Raw genomic sequence first — 19,175 nt, forward strand, 5'->3', positions numbered from 1 at the left:
GTGTAAAGAAGTACCTATGGCTGGAGCATTTATGCAGAGTTCTCTTGCCAACAGAAGGAAAGTTTTTCCCAGCACATAGACATTCACCTGGTAAAAGACAAAAATCATTATTTAAATCTTAAACCACAAATGTTTTCAACACACCTTTTAATTGTAAAGGAAAAAAAAAACACCAACCTTCCAAAATCTTAAACAACTTGCTTTAAGAATTTCAATTAAAGTAATACAAGAAATTCAGAGGTACAGAGCAGAACCTGGTGCCCATCAAAAGCTGCACAAGTGTTGGAAATCAAAGCATGAGTTGATAGTGAAAGAAACCTAAGAAGAGCTGTTCATTATGCTCCTCAGAGGACTCGGTGGTGTTCTGTGGTACTTGGACAACTTCTCAGTTGTCACCTAACATCTTAAAGCAGTAAGTAGATTTTACAGGGTCGTTTATCTTGTGATATAACAAACCCTCAGGAAATAATCACAAGTTAGTGCCAATTTCAGCTCTGTACAATCATGTTAAGTGAGATAATTAAGCGCTGCACAGGTGCAAACCAAACTTTTCTACCAAGGAAAGGAGCAGTGCTACACGTCCTAGGTTATTTGTTGGTTCTGATGGGTTTGGACATTGACCCACATCACTCATCAGTTAAAAAAAAAAATAAAATCAACAAACCAACCTGAAAAAAAAAAAAGCAACTCTAAAGCACAGCAAATCTAAGGAGCCCAGCACAGCCCCACTTTCCACCCCACCACTCTCTGCTCTCCACCCCAACTGCTCAAACTCGGAGGATGTAAAGTGATGGGAGGAGCTGCTCTTCATACTCTGATTTGCAATTTATGGCATAGGCAATTACAGCTGTGTTTGTAAAGTCTGAGGAAGTTTTATTTCGCTATCTTAAGATGTGTTTTGTGGTCAACAAGAAAGGCAGGATATTCTTCAATTCCCAATTAGCTCCAAACATTCCCACGAAGCTCCATGCTCACCTTGCTTCGCAAGGCACTCATAAAGGTTGAAGTCAGTATTAAAAACTCTATTCTCCTGGACAAACAAAAAGGTGGAGGTTTTTATTTATTTATTTTTCCTGGTAGTGTGTTCTCTATTGCTTTCATGCAACAGAACTGCCTCTCTCCTTCCTGTGCCATGGAGATGAACGTGTTCACTAAGCAGCCAATGACACAATGTTGTCGTCCATGGAAATACATAACCTGTTACTAAGCACTGCCCTTCAGTTTAAGAAAAGAGCTTTATCAGTTTAAAAGCAGCTTTCCCTTCGAGCACATAGATGTTTCACCAAGTTAGTGACAAAGCAAACAAAATACTGGCACGCTTTCACCTAGCCTTGCTCTTCTTCATGAGAAAACTTTCTTAGCATGATTGTTTTTGGTGGGTGAATTCAAATGTGAAAAAGGGAAGATTTCAAATAAATCCTCAGAATTATCACACATCCTGAAAGTAAATGCTCAATCAAGTAAGTGTACGTGATATGGCATTAATTTAGTCCATATTTAGTGGAGATCACTGGATACATTCCATGCTTTGTGCGACTGATGGTTAGACTGGCCCATCCCATAAAGAAGTGCAGTCTGAAATACGACCATCCTTTTGCCAGATGACATAGCAATACTATTCTATGGCAAGGAAGCAAACAAAATATAACCTCTGAACAAGAAGCGTACTCAGGAAATAAGTCATCGAATTCAGCAGAGAAAAATAAGCATCTACTGAATCTGGCAATTCATACAGGAGGCTTGGGAGCACGTGACTTTCCATGAGCCACAGAGACATTACTAAAGCAAAATAGCTGCAGTGTTTCAGCTGGCTTTCAATGCTCTACGTTCACTGCAACTTTGGAATGGACTGTTTTGACCTTCTGTCCAAAAAATATTAACATAAAGAGTGGGGGTTTGGCTGTAGTTTCAGCCTTCTAAGTTGGCTGACTGAGTTACTATAAATCTTGAACCTCATCGCTTAGATCTTGCTCTGCAAGGATGATTTCACTGCACAAATCAATAAAGTTACTTCAGTGGAGCCAAGTACATGCAATGTTTCCATCAGAGCGTCACAAACTCATCTAGTTCCTTCAATTTAGTCTAGAGAAAGCCTCAGATTCAGTCAAGTATTTTTCCCTCTGGATTTTCTGCCAGGATATCCAAAATTCTTCATGCGTATCCCCATCTAACCACGTCATTATACGAAACTCCTCCCAAGGAAACTTTCCAGAAATGCAATCATCGAAGAACAAATAAATACAAAGAGACATAAGAAGACAGGGTTTTTTGTTTTTTGTTTTTAAAGCTATGTTCTAACTAACAAAACAAGTGCTGAATTAAAGCTGAAGCAAAGAAAAATGCATTATAAAACTGCCGTGACTTTTTTACTTCAAAATTCCCATCCTCGCCCTGCCTAAAGGTCTCCAGATCCATGCTCTGGGAAACAATACACTCAAACCCAACCTGCTTTTCCACCTCACCTGCGTTGGCAGTGTTTTATGACCCGACTGCAAGATGTAGGCAGCGTATTTACACAAAATAATAAATTCAAATTGAAATGGTACATCAGGGTATTTCCTTTGATCACAAGAGCACTTGGCAGTATCTGGATGCTACCAATTCAGAAAGAAGGTATGATACTCAGTGCATTATGTGCTCTGTATTGGAGCTCACACTTCTTGAATGTCAGTGTAAAGGCACAGAAAGAATCAGAAACACTCAACTGGTTCCAGTTTTCCTGGCAAATCAGTTCAAGAAATACTTCAGGCCCCATAAAACAAAACACTGATCATCCCTGGAACTTACCAAATATTCTAAGCAGGGTATTCAGTACAGCTTAAAGCTCACCCCAAAATCAGTAATGACTTGCTCAACAAGGCACATCATTTCCACTGCTAGCAGAAGACCCTCACGCTAACATTTAATAGCGCCGTCACTGATTTGAACCAGTATACACTCACACCCCTCCTGTGATAGATGGAAAAATTACAGATATGTAGTAGCACACAGAAAGAGCCTATCTTTATTCATCTTTGGTACATTTTTTGCACACCACTAAGCTTTGAAAATTAAAGGGATTAATTTAGTGGGCTACATGAATGTCTAGCTTTCGTCGTTAAGAACTTGTAATAAAAATTCATCTACTCCAATCCATCAGAAGCTTCATGTTCCAAATTTAGAACCATATGACATTTGCATTCATAAAACCTAATTTTATGAGTTCTTAGAATGTTGAATAAACAAAAATGCCCTTCTACAACAATGTCTCTGGCTTAGACTTGAACAGCAGCAGCTTTGAAGCTTACACATTAACTTTGGTCTCTTTTCCCCACTTCTTAAATTTATGAGAATCAAAATGAAAGCCAGAATTTTCCCAAACTCTCTTCAGTCCAAGTGTAGCAATTATTTCATTGACTTTCCAAAGACTTGTGATCCCTGTACTGTTCTCATATTTTGATCAGATATTAAAATTCCCTAAATTAGATGCAAGCATTAGGCCTGAGCAGCAACACTTAATACAAAAAGAAAGGAGCATCAACCTCTTCTATAGTGGGTATTCTAAAATATCTGCACATCCTCATATTTTACTACATTATTTTACATTCCGTTCACATTCAATGGAATGCACTTGTAAGCATATGGATCTGCCACCACGTCCTGTTTTTTGTCCTTCTTTTCTTGAACAGTAAGACATTTTTTCAGACAAGAAGTACACGCTCACCCAGGAACTGCAAAGCAACCCATTTCTAACCTTAAGTCTTTACAGGAGAAATCAAGATTCTACAAGATGTTGTCCTTTACCAACACTTCTGTCTTGTTACAGAACACTCTGTATCAGCTAAAAGTGGCACTTGGAGAAGGAATGGCTTCCAATTATTCACTTAGATCTTTATAGAAAAATCCTCCTACTTATTATACTCTTTGCCCTTCACAGTATTTTTCGGAGACAGAGTCTTTTCATTTCACATCTATCAGTCATCAGATGCTGATTTCAAAGGGACACTTCCATAGGGACTCTTATCCTTTCATAATTTCCTCTTGATTTCAGATCACGCCCGACATGTTCACAAATACCAATATACTTCCACTTCTACAAATAACAAACACCTCCATACCAGCACCATGGGAATTCAGCTGTCCATCAGCCTAACACATTCCAGAATTTTAAACTCTTTTCAGAAACAAGGGAATCCCCCACTCATACAGGTCCAGATGCATTAAATTCTGGACAGTAGCAATCAATAAAGTTGTAATCGCAGTCAAGCAAAAGTCCTCATTCATGTTTCTAAATTAATAAATCAATACCCTTTCACTACAAGCAATTTCTAAAAAGGCTTTTCATGACCATGGCACAGCATCATGGAAAAACATTACAAGTGGTGATGATGGTAAGTTCTTCCATCGTTCAGAAAGATGAAGACTGGGCAGTTGGAACGCGATGAGAATTCACACTGTGAAACAACCATGGCTGCTTGCCTAAATAATTAAGCAAGCATGAAAAGCAAATGAGTTTTTAAGGAGAGTGTCTGTTGCTGGGGGAAGAGGCACCTGTGGTTATTTGATTCATTATTAACATTTCTAGTATAGTAATGACTGAAGGTCCCAACCAGGTTGTTTAAATTAACTCAATCAACATAGCAATTTGCAAGGGGGCAATAAAGGCAATGCAGTCAACATGCTAATATTTTTAAAGGAACAAAGGGTATTAAAAACTGAAGCAAATAAGTACTGCCTAAGAACTAGATATATATATTCTTTCAGTATTCTCCTGAAAAGTCTTATTTTGGGGGTCCATATCAGAACCAGAACATCACATTTAACCTCAAAAGAGAAACAATACAAGAAAACACAAATGTGCCCAAAACCCAGCTTGTCAGAGTGCAGCTGAAGAAAAGACACAAATCAAAATTAAGCAGCTTCTTTTCTGCTACATTTTAAAGCTCTGCCTTCATTCTAGGGACCCCACAGAGAGAACCCACTTTTCACTAATCACATCCTAGTCCTACCATTCTTCCTCCAACACCACAGCTATACAATAAATCAGAGTTATACCATCTGTGCAACAAAGTAAGGAAGGAATTGGTGACAAGCACAGAAAAATCAGCAAGGCCCAGTGCTGCCTTAAAAATAAAATAAATAGTAAAGATAATAAATACATGTACAAGCTTCCCAAAATAATTTAGAATAATGATCCTTCTGGACAATGAAGCATTGTTACTTGACTGCACAAATTGAACAGAAAGAAATCAAAGAGGATAAGAGTTATGTTTTGAAGTGGAAGACAGACCAAAGGACCAGACAGACAAGTAGCACGTACTGGTTTTTTCTTCTTGTACACCTTCTTCCCTCACCGTGAATCGTGGCATAGCTCTGGTAGGAAGGGATCTCAGGACGTCTCCAATCCAACCTCTGCTCAGAGCAGGGTCACTGCCAGAACAGAGCAGGTGGCACAGGGTCTGGAGAACCTCCAAGGAGGGGACTTCAAAACTCCTCTGAGCAACCTGTTCCAAAGCTTGACTATCCTCACTGTGAAAAACCTTTTCTTGATATCAAGGCAGAAATGTCTCATTTTCATTTATTATGCTGGTTGCTGCTAATCTTCCTGCCGTGCGCTGCTCTATAGGGCCTGATTCTAACATCTCTTCAGGCAGCATTAGTCTTATTTAACAGCAGGACACACCATACGCCGCACTAAAATGATACTTGACAAGGCTGAAACTGGAGATCAAAGCAGTGCCAACATCTCTTCCTGAAGTCTTTTATGACTGCACTGCAAAGACCATGACACTGGAGATTACAAGAGGCTAAAAAAGAAAGTGGAGTCTCCTAGAATTGGAAAGACAGCATTCAAACATGAGCCAAATAGTTCTCCAGGTGAATGGAATGAACGCTCTGAAACAGATGAGCAAACTCAAACTGTTCAAAAGTTGGGCCAAGGCTAGACAAGCTTCTCAGCTCTCCTCAACAAGCAAGTCCTGTCACTTCGATTGGAATAACAAAAAAGCAAACAAAGGGCCTGATTATAGACCGCTCTGAAGACTGTATTTGCAAGTAAAATGCAATATCTGAAAATATAAACAAGTACTTTCCTGTCAGGGACTGGTGACTGATCATCCGTCCAACGCAATCAACATGCAGCATGCCTTTCTGCTCTGCACAGGGAGCACGTAGAGCTGCTCTGCACATTTTCAGTTCGTTTTAGCTAGTGCTTTTAAGTCTGAGTGTACCAGAGGCACGCTGAATCTGACACTTTCCATGGGAGGTTTCCAACACATAGGACGTATTTCATCTAGAGATAAAATGGAAAGCAAAATACAAAAAGCTGGCCTTTCCAATGAAAAAAAAGGGGCATTTTATTTCATTCTGACAGCAATTTTGAAGTTGCTGAAGTTGTTATGAAACGGAATAGTTCTCCAGTGGAATAAGCCAAACTCCTCCATCTCAGTCATCAGTACAGGAGAAAAACTGAAAGGGCTTTTTAATCAGACTCTCACTTTCAGCTCCCCAACTTGCTTATGTTGGGAGCTACCGGCTACCAGTTGTGAGGTCTCAGCTCTGCACAGCAAATATTGTGCCCAGCTGCAAGGTGGTAAGAGAAAGAAGCGGGTGCTTTTTTTTTCCCCACAGGTTTTCCTTTAAGCTTTTTGCTGATAGATTCGCTTTGTTTTGCTACTAGATGAAGCAGTGCACGAAAGGTAGTCGTGCTTCCTCCCATCACCACTCAACACATCAAAATCTATCTCAAGGTGTTCTGCGCTTACTCGGTAGCCTCCAGAAGGATGCTTTGTTAATCTTCTTCAAAAGAAACACTGGCAGTAGGACTAAATGATTTCTGAAGGTGCCCTCCAACCAAACTATTCCATTCTAAAAAATTCCTACGGTCACACAATTAACAATCCTGTAGATCAGTTTACCTCCTGCAGCAACAGAGCTGTACTGAGTAGAACACTTAACAGAAAAAGGTCAAACTTGGCTGTTAGCATCTGCACAACAGTTCATGAAGGTCTGGTACCCATTTTTCAGACTTATTTTTCCTGATACAAATTTGCCACCTTTCTTATTTCACCAGAAAAAAAAAAATGGTTACATGCAGTACAAATGTTGTGCAGGTAACGCCAAACATGTTAAATATTTTGGAAAGCAATATCACTTCTGCTAACAGCCTTCCTTTTTCTTTAATGATATTCACATCCCAACTTCACAATAGCAGAGCTGTCCTTGGATGAAAAATTCAATTCAAGGTAATAGTATCATCCAATAAACCAATTGCTTTCACTTTTCATACCTTCTGCAAGCAAAGACTGATCTAAAGCACAACACAGGGAAGTTTTTCTGTCTGGTTAGTAAATGTTTTGTCACTAATTTTAGAGGAAAACAAAGCATCAGAAACTAAGAATCACCTACGGAGCTTTTATTGTAGGTAATTTCATTTTAAGCATGTATATGCTGTTGACTTAAAATAGAAAATGGAGGGTGGTTGGTTTCTTTTTACTTTTTTGTGTTGTTTAATAAAACAAACTGGGATTGACAGGAGAAATCTGGAGGAAGTCTGAAAAGCTTATTTCCGGTTTCTTCAGCACAGCTTTCTGGCTGACTACAGTTAACAAGGACATTTAAGATTTCTTCAGCTCAGATTCATCTTTAAGAAACTAGAAATTGAGGCTGTCAAATCCTCACACAGTTAAATACATAAATAAAGTTCACAACAGAGAAACACTGCATCTTCTTCTCCTTTCCAGGGCTATTTCCATACCACTGATCTATTCCTGGCTCTCCCATCTCTTCAGCTACCCCCCTTTAACCTTTTGGATCATATGTACCCCATCTCGACACCTTTTCAGGCTGGAATGTACAGAAGGGACAAAATCAGATCATTCAATCTTTGTCCCTGCCAACAGGACATCCTTTTCTTTTTCCAGATTCAATGCCTCTTCTTCACATTTGACAGATATACTCCATATTACTGCAATCATCCTATTTCATAGCAACTACTATGTAAAATCACTTGTTTAATAGGAAATAAACCCCCCCAATCTACATATGCAGTATTTACTTTCAAGCAATCAAAATAATTCAATAAGAGCTTGCAAAAAAAACCCCCAAAAACAAAACAAACCTTAGTAATTTTAAGAATTAAAGATTCATTTGATTATTGTAATTCCAGTAGATTGCTTTAAGCAATAAATAGTCTTCAGAGGGATGCCATTTACCAAGACAGCTGGGAGGACAAAAATAGATGTAACTAACCTACTCACATTGTATGTAAAACAGCTCGAACGTGGAGAATGCGAGTAAGGCAGCGTATGTCAGCAGAGCTTTCTATTTCCACACAAAGAGCAAATACATTTTGTTCAAAATATGGTTCATAAAACAAGTCCCTGGCATACACTGATCCGTGTACACCATATTACCTACAAAGAGTTTTGTCTTCTTCTATTGTTATGCTAAAAATGTGTAACAACTGACCTTGTGCCACTGCAGTGACGCTGAATCCTGAAGAAAGCATCAGACTGACTGTTGATACATTACTTGCAACGTTAAAAGCAAAAGATACCTCGATATTTAATTTCACCAAGCAATTACTAAGTTACAAACCCAGTGATTTTCCAATTCAGAAATCTTACGGAGAAATTAAAGCATCACAAATAGCCCACAATAGCTGACAGCACTTTGCTTGAAAGTAACCTTTATCATGAGAATTTTCCCACAGAAAATAGATACAATACCTGAAGAAGATCACTGAGGTCCAGTAACATGTCTGTGAAGAAGTCAAGGAATATAAATGCTTACTGAATGCAACTGCTTCTAAATTTCATTAGCAAGGCAAAAAATGGAAGAACAAGCCCAAGTTAAACTGCAGCAGAACACAAATACAGGTGAGGTGCTGCAACACTTCTGCACCCCAGAAACTCCTGCCAGCACTTGCTGCTGCAGTCACTGCTCAAGCTGCTGATGTAAAGTAGTGGTCTGAAAGAAAAAGACACCTTGTGCAATGTACAACTACTCACCCTATCTTGCAGCCAAGGGAGAGAACAGTAACAACAAATAACAACATTGTAAAGAGATAAGTAAAGTGTGAAAGTATTTTAAGAATGTAAAACATCAACTCATTTCCTAGGCTAGCTTACAAGCTCAGGACTTTCTCATGAGGTTCAACACAACCCAGTGCAAGGCCTTGCACTTGGGTCCCAGCAACCCCTACTAGCAATACAAGATGGGGGACGGCAAGCTGGACAGGAGCCAGCAATGTGTCCTCACAGGCCAGAAAGCCAAACGTATCCTGGGCTGCATCAAAAGAAGCGTGGTCAGCAGGTCAGGGAGAGGGGCGATCCTGCACCCCTGCTCTGAGCTGGTGAGACCTCATCTGGAGAACTGCATCCAAATGAGGAGTTCTCAGTACAGGAGAGATGTGGACCTGTTGGAGTGCATCCAGAGGAGGGCCACACAAATGCTCCAAGGGATGGAACAGCTCCTCCAAAGGACAGGCTGAGAGAGCTGGGGCTGTTCAGAATGGAGAAGAGAAGGCTCTGAGGTGACCTGAGAGCAGCCTGTCAGTATCCAAAAGAGGGCTGCAGGAAAGGAGGGGACAGACTCCTTAGCAGAATCTGTTGTAATAGGACAAGAGGAAATCATTTCAAACAAAAGAGGGAGATCTAGACTGGATGGATATAAGGAAGAAGTTTCTTGGTGGGGTTTTTTTTTTTGGCTGTTTGTTTTTTTACAGTAAGGTTGCTGAAGCATTGGCACAGGTTACCCAGAGAGGTGCTGGGTGCCCTGCCCTTTGGAGGCATTCAAGGTCAGGCTGGATGGGCTCTGAGCACCTGATGGAGCTGTGGGTGTCCCTGTTTATTGCAGGGGGGGTTGGATCACATGACTTTTAAAGGACCTTTCCAACTCAAACGATTCTATGATTTTACTTTCAAATTCATCATCACCCAGTACTCAACTGTGGGATCAAGTCACCAACCACTACTCCTTGTGGGCACACCTGGCACTTACAATAGTTCAAAGGAGCCAAAACTACCTTAAGTTTCCATCAGATTTTACTGAAAGTAAGCCCGTTTTTAAACATGTTGTCTTCAATCCTAAAAAGGAGGCCAAACAAACATTAAGCTTAAAGGGCAAAGGTGGCCCTCTCGCTGAGACCAAAGTACTGCTCACGTGCTCCAGCTATCAGCCAGCCAGGGCTGCCTCACCTGTCATAAAGGAGTCCGGATTTACCATTAAAAGCAGCATCAAAGTAAGCCTAAGGAGGGAGGCAGGTGAAGAAAACACGTAGGCAGAAGTTTTCTATGGGGCAATGCATGGAGAAATTCAGTATTAAGAAACACTGGGACATCAGTACAGTTTGGTACATCACAGCAATGCAAGTATCAGTAATGCAAGCGTGTTATGTTTTTAGGATATGACACTGTATAAGTTTCTCCTAAATATTATCAGCAGTGGAATCATTCAGATAATGTAATCGCTCTATACATAAACATTTGTTCACTAAGGAGTTTTATTCCATCCTTAGTTTGCATTTTAAATTACATGAATTTTGTGCTCCGAATTTACTACAAAATCCAATACATTATGTTAATATTTGGTGAAAGTGAATTTTAGCATTAAAAGAAAAATCACAATAGTTGGGTATTTAATTAGGTGAAATCTCAGTCTCTGAAAAAATCCCAGACCTATTATAGAAAAAAAATATGTAAGGCATTAAAGTAATCTTTAACACAGTAAGAAAATTGCTAACACAAACAGTCTGTAAAGAAAAAATACAGCTTTGAAATTTACACAAAGTAATACTGAATTAAATGTGACTTTCTGGCCAAAATAGTGAGAAAGTGGAAAATGGAAGGAGTTTAGTAATGAAACTGCCAAGAAACCACAGCTCTTGACAGCTCCTCAAACAGATCTAAAAAAGAAATCACAACAGCAATTTTACGCTTGAGAAATATTCTAGATCTAAAAGCGTTCCTACCGCATTACTGACTTGAAGTGTCCAGTTACCATTTGCCCATCACTGAGATACCGTAAGATACTGAGATACTTCCACCACTGGGAGAACTAAAATTATCACTTGTACTTGACAGATTTGGTCACAATTTAGGGATAAGAAAAAAATTAAATAGAAGGAGGAGTTAAAAAAAAAAAAAAAATAATCAAACAAAAAGCAGCTGATGGGGGTTCTTGCAACGCCAAAGCAAGTGGTCGCAGAAGCTGCCATTGAGACTGAATCACTGCCAAAGGTTAATGCACATCGTAGGGGAGCCAGAAAGCTACTTTTCTAGCCAAGGTATTTCAGTTAAGAGTTGTGAAATCTGTACAATAATTTATTCTTCACTCTCATCAAACTGCAACTGTTGGAAGAGCCAAACTTGATACTGCAAGTGCTCAGTTTTTATGACTGTAAGAAAAATAAGCCTACTCTCTAATCTAAGTTAGGAGAAACAGAGAAGGTGCACACAACTGTAGGGACACAAGATGAAAGCTAAGAAGTTGGGAAATTCACTTGCAGGGTTCAGGCAACAATTCAGAGCCACACTATAGATGCTTTAGCATACAGTTGCTTTGCTTCATAGAGAAGTTACTTCCAGTGTCCACTAAAATGGTAAACAAAGGTCACAGTAAAAATGTGGCATTTCTGGATTTCATTTAATGTAGCCTCCAGCAAACTCTCTCAATGATTAGACGTGTAGCTACTACAGCAAAACAAAAGCAAAGGGGAAATTTGAGTCACGCAGTAGCAATGGGTTGGCCTTTACTGTGAATATTGTGAGCACAATTATCAGCAGGAAGTAGTTGTAAAAACAGGCAGTTGTTTTGAAACTCCTTTTCAGAGCTGGAACAGTTCAGGAGAACATACAACAACAGCTGAAAACTGCAGATAATACTCAATATGTGCTCAAAATTTATACAATCCTAAGATAAATGTTTTCTTTGAAGCAGAAAGAAAACAGCGATAATTTTACATAGAGAGACTGCTAGCACATAGAAAAGTTCTCCAAGAGACAGAAAGCTACTGATATTGTAGATAGATACGTGCAAAGTAACAGAATATAAACACAAGGGCTCTGGGGTTATAAATGTGCCCAACTTAAAAAGAAAGAAAAGAAGAAAGCTTCAACCAGTTTCAGCTGCTTTTTTTTTTTTTGGTGCTTATTTTTTAGCTGACTTCACCAAGGTATGCAAGCTGATCGGCCACCTCTGGCAACTTTCAAACCAAACGAGATGAGTCGAAAGGCTTAACTTCAAAAGATTTAATTCAAGGGAATCCTCTGACCAACGTGATGCAAGAGGTCAGGCGGAGCGGTCAGAGCGCTCCCCTTCTGCCTTTATAATCTGCTAATCTGTGGATAATGTGAGCACACAATGAATCACTGTAACAATGATCTTATTCTCAGTACCAAAGGAAACAAAAGTTCACGATGAAATGAATACTACCAGAAACCTAAAACCCAAAATACCAAAACAAGCATGCATTTGTCTTTTAGACAGGCCTACATTTTTTATATGCCAGCAATTCTAAAGTACTTATATGGATAAAAACCCCCCTTGGGTTTTGGGGATCGTTAATCAGGAAGTAAAAATGCCACCTGACCAAGTTTATACAGAGATGCAGGAATACGTAGGAGATTGAGTTGTCACCCCTCCTAAAAACGTCTTGGTTTTAATGTGTGACAGAACCTACAACAATCAGGAAGCCCGCAAACAATCTCATGGCTTTTTACTGTGCCCACCTGAGTGTGTCAGAGTGCAATATGTAGGGCCATATTTGGAAGAGATAGGTATACACAAGCAGCACAGAGAGGATGGAGGCACTGCTATGGGTTGGTGAAGTCCTTTTGTTTGTTTTTTAGGTTTTTCTGGGGGAGGAGAAGAGGGAGAAGAGTGTATTCATTCTATTTTTGAAGTATTCTTAAGTTACCCTTCAAGTTTGTACCTACTGCTTACAAGCTTACTACACAATCAGTGATACCGCAGAAAGATTAATGCCAAGGAATTGTGACTGCAAGCCACTCAGCAGAACTGTGATGTCTGCAAGAGCGGTGCTGTCCAATAGTGAAGCTTCACTCCTTTCAGCTGAGGCTAAAACACTTTCTGCTTCTAACAAAAACTCCTAACAGATTCCAAAGGTATGTAGGATAGTTAAACCTGAATTCCTTCTCTGTACTCAGCAACAGTGATTCAGCTGGCTGCAAACAAACAAACAAGCAAGCAAAGCTTAATAAGACAGATAAGTGACAAGCAAACAACAAGCATTCTGAATATAAAAATATTTTTTTCTCAAACTTTAAATGAAACTTAACATTTGCAATTTCAACATTATGTTTTGTACGAGCTCCATAAGAGATGAGAACTTCCCAGAAGCACCTGCGATAACAAACACGTGGAGATAAGATAGAAGAGCTGGAGGACAACAAAGAGGAGTGATACCAGGGTGAAAATTAGTGACTGCCTTTGCCTGGCCCTGAACCCAATTCTCCATCTTCCAGTCCTATATCCTTGCCCTTCTGTATTGTCATACTGCAAGTGATTGCTAATTGTGACTTATCGCAACAGAATCTCTGCTGCTTTACAAACTTCCACTGTTTTAATTAGCAATTAATTAAAAGTGACTGACAGCACTAATTGTTTTCTAAAAACATTTCTCTTCCCAACTACACTGAACTAACAGGATTAGAAAATAATAACCCAAACCAATTCTTTTGTAGAAAACTCATTTCTTATAACTCTCACAAAGATTTGCCTCGAGGCTGAAATCCTATGGAGGCAGTTTCTAAAGTTTCTTAACTTTGCAAAGAACAAGTTTGCATAGCACTTGCATATACATGTAAAGACAGCACTTAAACTGGAAAGTACAAAAGCCATTTTCATTAAAAAAAAAAAAAAAAGCTATCTTATGTGAAGACAAATACATCAGAAAAAAAATTGCATATTGTCTGTGGTTTGGGTTTATGTGGGTTTTGTTTGTTTTGTTCTTCTTTGCACATAACTGCATGTCTGTATTGCATAAAACCAGTACTTTAAACTCCATAATTGCTGAGGACAAAAAGCAGTGCTGGATCACTTCCCCAGATCAACCAGCATGTTACCACCATAGCTCCCTTTCTGAATGTAGAACACCTCTATATCCACAGTTATAAAAAGCCATGGTGGTAGCCCAGCACTGAACAGCCACCTACATGGGCAGATCTATTAAAAAAGGAGACAGGCAGACATTTCAGTCTGCATCCAGCCTGCCTGATCTTGTCACTTCAACTACAAGGGTGACAAGAGCAGCCTTCTGGCTCACCTAGGGGCTGAGCTAGCCTCTGACACCAGCTGTCTCCCTCTCCTACTGTACATACCTGGCAACTAAGGACAAAATCTCGTGCAAGAGGGCTGCTGAATTCTGCACAAGATCCACAGGATGAACCCACTGCCTGCAAGCTACATTAAGCGTCTAATTCCCCAACACATGTATAACTCAGCTGTCACAAAATTAATGCTGTTGATTTTATTAATAATTTTCTTCAGAGTCATTGCCATTTACAGTAACATTTCCAAAAGCAATCTAGGCTAGCTGAATATTCAGTCAGTGTTCAGCTCTTTTGAAAATGCTGCTCTTAGAGAATACAGTCTTCAAAGAGTTCAGGCCAGGCTGCAGCCAAAGAGTTACTGACTCCAAGTAAACAACCTGCTTTGTGTGATACTATGGAGTATTTACAAAGTCACATGTAAATTTACAGCTCAGTGCAACACAACCAAAAAAGAAAAACAGAACAAAATAAATACTTCTTGTCCAAAAAAGCTTGCTGCCTCATTTATTCAGGATGCTATGCAAGGATTACATGAACAACACCACCAAAAGATAACCTGGTTAGTGTGCTTGGGGAAAATTAAAGCATAGAATGAAAATGTAAATATTAAGTTTTTAGAGACTTGAGTTTATCTCCAACCTGGATGATGTGACCATGTATAAACAACAGCTGGCTACATTCAGAAAACAAAACGTCTCCAAGCAAGAAAGGAAGACCCTCTCCCCTTGAAGAGTAAATTGAACAGCACTGGTGAGGCAAAACAAGAGAGGTTGCTAGGAGAAGCAAGTTTTAAGGAAGAACTTAAAAGAAGAGTGGAGCTGGCAGACAAGAATAGGAGAGAGGCACCAGGAAAGGAGCAAAGCTCACGCTGCAAGAAAAAAAGAAACTGTAAATAGTAGAAATGACTGCAGAAAACACTGTGTGCCTGAAAGGAGTTCAAACACATAAGTGAGGGTGAAGCTATATAGTCCAAAACCTGCACAGCATGGCCAGTTAGTAACAGAGAGGGCATAAAAAAGCAGCTGGGAAGGAGGACAATAGTAACAACTTAAATAGGAGCTCAGTTTTTTAGTTTGTTCTTTTCCCCGCATAAAAAACCTACAGTGTTTATGACTTGTACCAGGACATTTCACAAAACAGAAGAGGTGCAGATTTGGAAGAATTACTCTCAGCTAACAATGGGGAATTCTACACAGCACAAGTCAGCCAGGTTTGCAGCTGGAGAGAACACTGAATGAAACCAGGAGCAGAGAAAAATCACATCCAGCCAAGCACAGGCAAAGGAAAACCAGCTATGAGCTTCACACTCTGCTTCTCAGGAAGCTCCAAACGCAAGCGTTAAAAAAGATTTAGGAAATGACAGATGTTAAGGCTATGGTTTGCTTCTTGGCAATTTGCACCAACGTGAACAAAGCATAATCTCAGCCTGGCTCCGTTGCAACCTATAGCCACCACTTTCCTACCTGTGCAGTGATGTGGCAAAACTGCCTAAGGAACCACCTAAAATAAATATTTTTCCTTTTTCTTTTTTGGCCTGTTTTCAACTGGATTAACTCCCCAGCTCACACGTAACTGCACAAACACCTGGGCTGATAGAAGGCAGGGGACAGACTGGGGGAGGAACAAGCAGGCAAGGGCAAAGCAAGATGATTTCTTTCTGAAGCTGTGCCAGCTCACACTGGCTTAAAGCATTCATCTCAAACACAGCCTGAGACAAACTCTATCATCCATCCCACCTTCTCAAATTTCTCTTTAAAGTAACACTGTTTGCAGAGTCCTCCCGGGCTAGCTCCAAAACACAAGGACCCGCCTTATCTGAAAGAGAAACTTTAAAATAAATAAGGAGCAAGAGAATGGCTGATTAACAGTAAACCAGTCTTAGAAAACTGATAACACCTCCTCTGTTTTAAGCACACATGTGATTCCTGCTCAGAAGTTAACACAGCATTGCTCTGATTTACACCTGGTCAACACCCAGATGTACCTTTAGAGTAGAACTGCTCTGCTCTGTTAAACCAGAACCAACCCAAATTTTGTAGATACAGAATGGTTTACATTTTCTGTGCTAGAAGTCAAGCATTACGCCTTTGCTTTCATGCCCATACGGAGCCCAATGCACTGGCATTACCTCTGAATTTTGGTGGGATGGCAGAGTGGCAGCTCCTGTGCAACTGTGCAGGGGCACGTGAGAGCTCACACAAAATCCCTAACGCTGCTCTCCTGCCAGCATCAACGAACATGATTTCTCCATGCACACACGTTATCCAATCTCTTACATGTAAAACAGAGCCATACAGCAGGAAATTCCTGACACTGGAGTCTTTATTTAAACAACAACAACAAAAACACAGCAGCAAAAAGAAATGAATGGTATCCTTGCCACCCTGAGACTGCTGACTTCCTAACACCTTTCAATGGAAAATCCAACAGTTGGCTGCATTATGCTTCAGCTTCCCATTTTAAAAGATCCTTCACAGAATCGTATCAGTGTAGGTCATGTAACACAACGAGAAAATAAAGTTCTGTTGCAAGCCCTTCTGCACCACGCGCAGGTAGGAACATGCCTGGAGAAGCCCTTTCATTACTTGATCTGGATACTCGCCACAGTGCACTGAAGGGAGCTCCTGGATTCACAACACACAACAAGAGAAGTGTTGTCCATTTCTGCCAGCAGCTCATTCCAGCTGACAACAAAGCCCACCTGAGGCAGTGAGCTCACTCTGCATTCCTTCAGACATCTATGTTCTGAACTCTGCTGGAAAACCACCATCACAACTGTGAGCAGCCCTCCGCCAGGGCAAGGGCTGAGCAACACTCAGAGCCATTCAGGTTGGAAAAGACCTGTAAGATCATCAAGATCTGCATCAGCTGAGGCTCAGTGGAAGTTTTGGTCTTCTTCATTCTTCAGTTTCCTGCTCCTCAGTATTATTCTTCACTATTAATTAAAAACACGTGTGAAGTTTTTTCTTCACACACTACTTAAGACATATTTGGCTGGGTTGCTACATACACCTTGCTGCTCCTTGCTCTTTGGAAAGGAGAGAAGAGCAGCAGAGCCAAAGCTGTGGCTGTCTTCCACAAATACTACCTAACTGTTAATTACTTCTCAAAGCAAGTCTGATTACAGGCATTACTATAACTCACAGCAACTTCCTCAATTACTTATCCATCTTTGCTGCACATCTTAAACACAGCACGGAGCTGAAAACGAGGTGTTCAGCACCAGTTCATCAGCAGGCTTAACAGTCAGCACGTGTCCCTTTTCCACTGGCTGAACTCCTCTAATCAGCCCGGTTCAATGAAAGGAACAGAAAACATGGAGCTGAACTGAAGCACTGCATCAATGGGTTGAGAAAGCCTCAACCCATGCCTTCACTTAAAGAAACGTCTGCATTAAACATTCAGAAAAATTCTACATGAGAGTGTTTCATTCAGCAGAAACCTTTGTAAGTCATACCAGCACAGAGGAGTACGCAGTTTACTGTTCTACTAAGAAGTTCCACATACTTGCCATATTGTTCAGAAGGTATCATCAGTTCTTGAGCCCAATTGCATATGGCTCAAGAAAAAAAAAGAACCCTAATAGCTTTCCTAACTTAAAATTGTTATTTGATATTTTCAAAGTACCTTTCAGGGCTAGAGACAAGTGATGCATCATGCTATGAAATGGATACAATTCTCAACACGACACATTCCCCCTCAAGGACATAAAACACCAGATTTTAAATTTAAAACAAATTTATGTCTTGAAAAGTTGCCTCTAGAAGAAGATTAAATTTGGTCCTTCTGCAAGCATAACACTGCAGATGGAAGGAGGAGCTCACATTGCAGGGAAGAAAGGCAACGCATCTGAGATTTTAAGGTAGCTAACTTCTCAGAGAGTTCAATTACTAGAATAAATCCTCACCATGATCAGTTCAGCAAGGAAAACACAGTCATGGGCTCCTGATATGCTTTCTGTTTTACCCACCTGAAGGGGTGGGAAGTAAAAGTTTCTCATTTGGAAGCAGTTTTCCCCAGGAAAAGGAAAGGCAGCCCAGAGGAACACTGGGCAGCAGATCAGGAATACTGCATTTCTGTTCCTAGTTTTGTCACTGCACTGCAAAAACATTTTATCTGTCTGTATCACGTTATAATAAACAAACAAATAGTTCTCCCTTCTGTGGTAAAATGCTCTGAACTGTCCTGATTCTCTTACTAACGCAACGATCATTTTGACTCCGCGGTTCCCAGCTCTCTACAAAGGGCAGATAAACTATCTGACAACTGTACCTTTGGTATAAACTCCCATGAGTTAGCTTTATGGTAACTTTTTCAGAGCATCTCACTGCCCCTGACGAGACTAAGCTGTGGGTTGATCTAACTAACAGGTTTGTGACTTACAAATCAACACAGTAATTTGCCCACCTGTCCCAAACATGTAAAAAGGGCTTAAGAGCTAAGTTACATTCCGAGTTCCTGATGATGAAAATAGATGCAATGCATATCAGATACTCCATCCCCCTTCAAGTATGCCAGTCCTAATTTCCACAGACCCGTTATCCTAAATGCATAGCTAAGCAGCTCCCATAATAAACCGAAGGAAGAAATGTAAAGTTAAGATTTAATTCAGCTTTGCCCCAATTTGCCTAAACTCATTTTATATATACACAGACCACTTTTCAGTGTGTAGATACAGCAAGTGTCAATTGCTTGTTAATAGATTACTCATCTTTATGAGGAGATCCTCGAGGAGCAAAACAAAAGCACTTTACTGGGGTGGGGCATGGAATGGGGAGAGCAGGGAGGAAGTGGCCAGAATACACATACAGATACCCTACTGAAAACTCAAACCTTCAATAAGCAACCTGCTGCAGTTCTCACATCACAGGCACTGCAATTCTGCTTACATTATCATCAAAA

At 40.2% G+C, this 19,175-nt stretch overlaps 1 protein-coding gene across 2 annotated transcripts in view; it reads right to left on the reverse strand.

Annotated features, from left to right (window-relative positions):
- BRF1 (BRF1 RNA polymerase III transcription initiation factor subunit) overlaps positions 1–19,175 on the reverse strand; it is a 160,773-nt gene that overhangs the window by 87,966 nt on the left and 53,632 nt on the right. The window contains exons 4-5 of one of the 2 annotated variants that reach the window (XM_042862651.1): positions 8,709–8,740; positions 15–87 (exon numbers count right to left, since the gene is read on the reverse strand). In XM_042862651.1, coding sequence (XP_042718585.1) covers positions 15–87; positions 8,709–8,740 — 105 coding nt within the window. Of the gene's footprint in view, positions 1–14; positions 88–975; positions 1,002–8,708; positions 8,741–19,175 lie in introns of those variants that run through there. The other variant, XM_042862734.1, reaches the window with a different exon arrangement.

This window comes from Lagopus leucura, unplaced genomic scaffold (genome assembly GCF_019238085.1).
Source record: "Lagopus leucura isolate 7727_CA_CO unplaced genomic scaffold, USGS_WTPT01 Super-Scaffold_1, whole genome shotgun sequence".
NCBI lineage: Eukaryota > Metazoa > Chordata > Aves > Galliformes > Phasianidae > Lagopus > Lagopus leucura.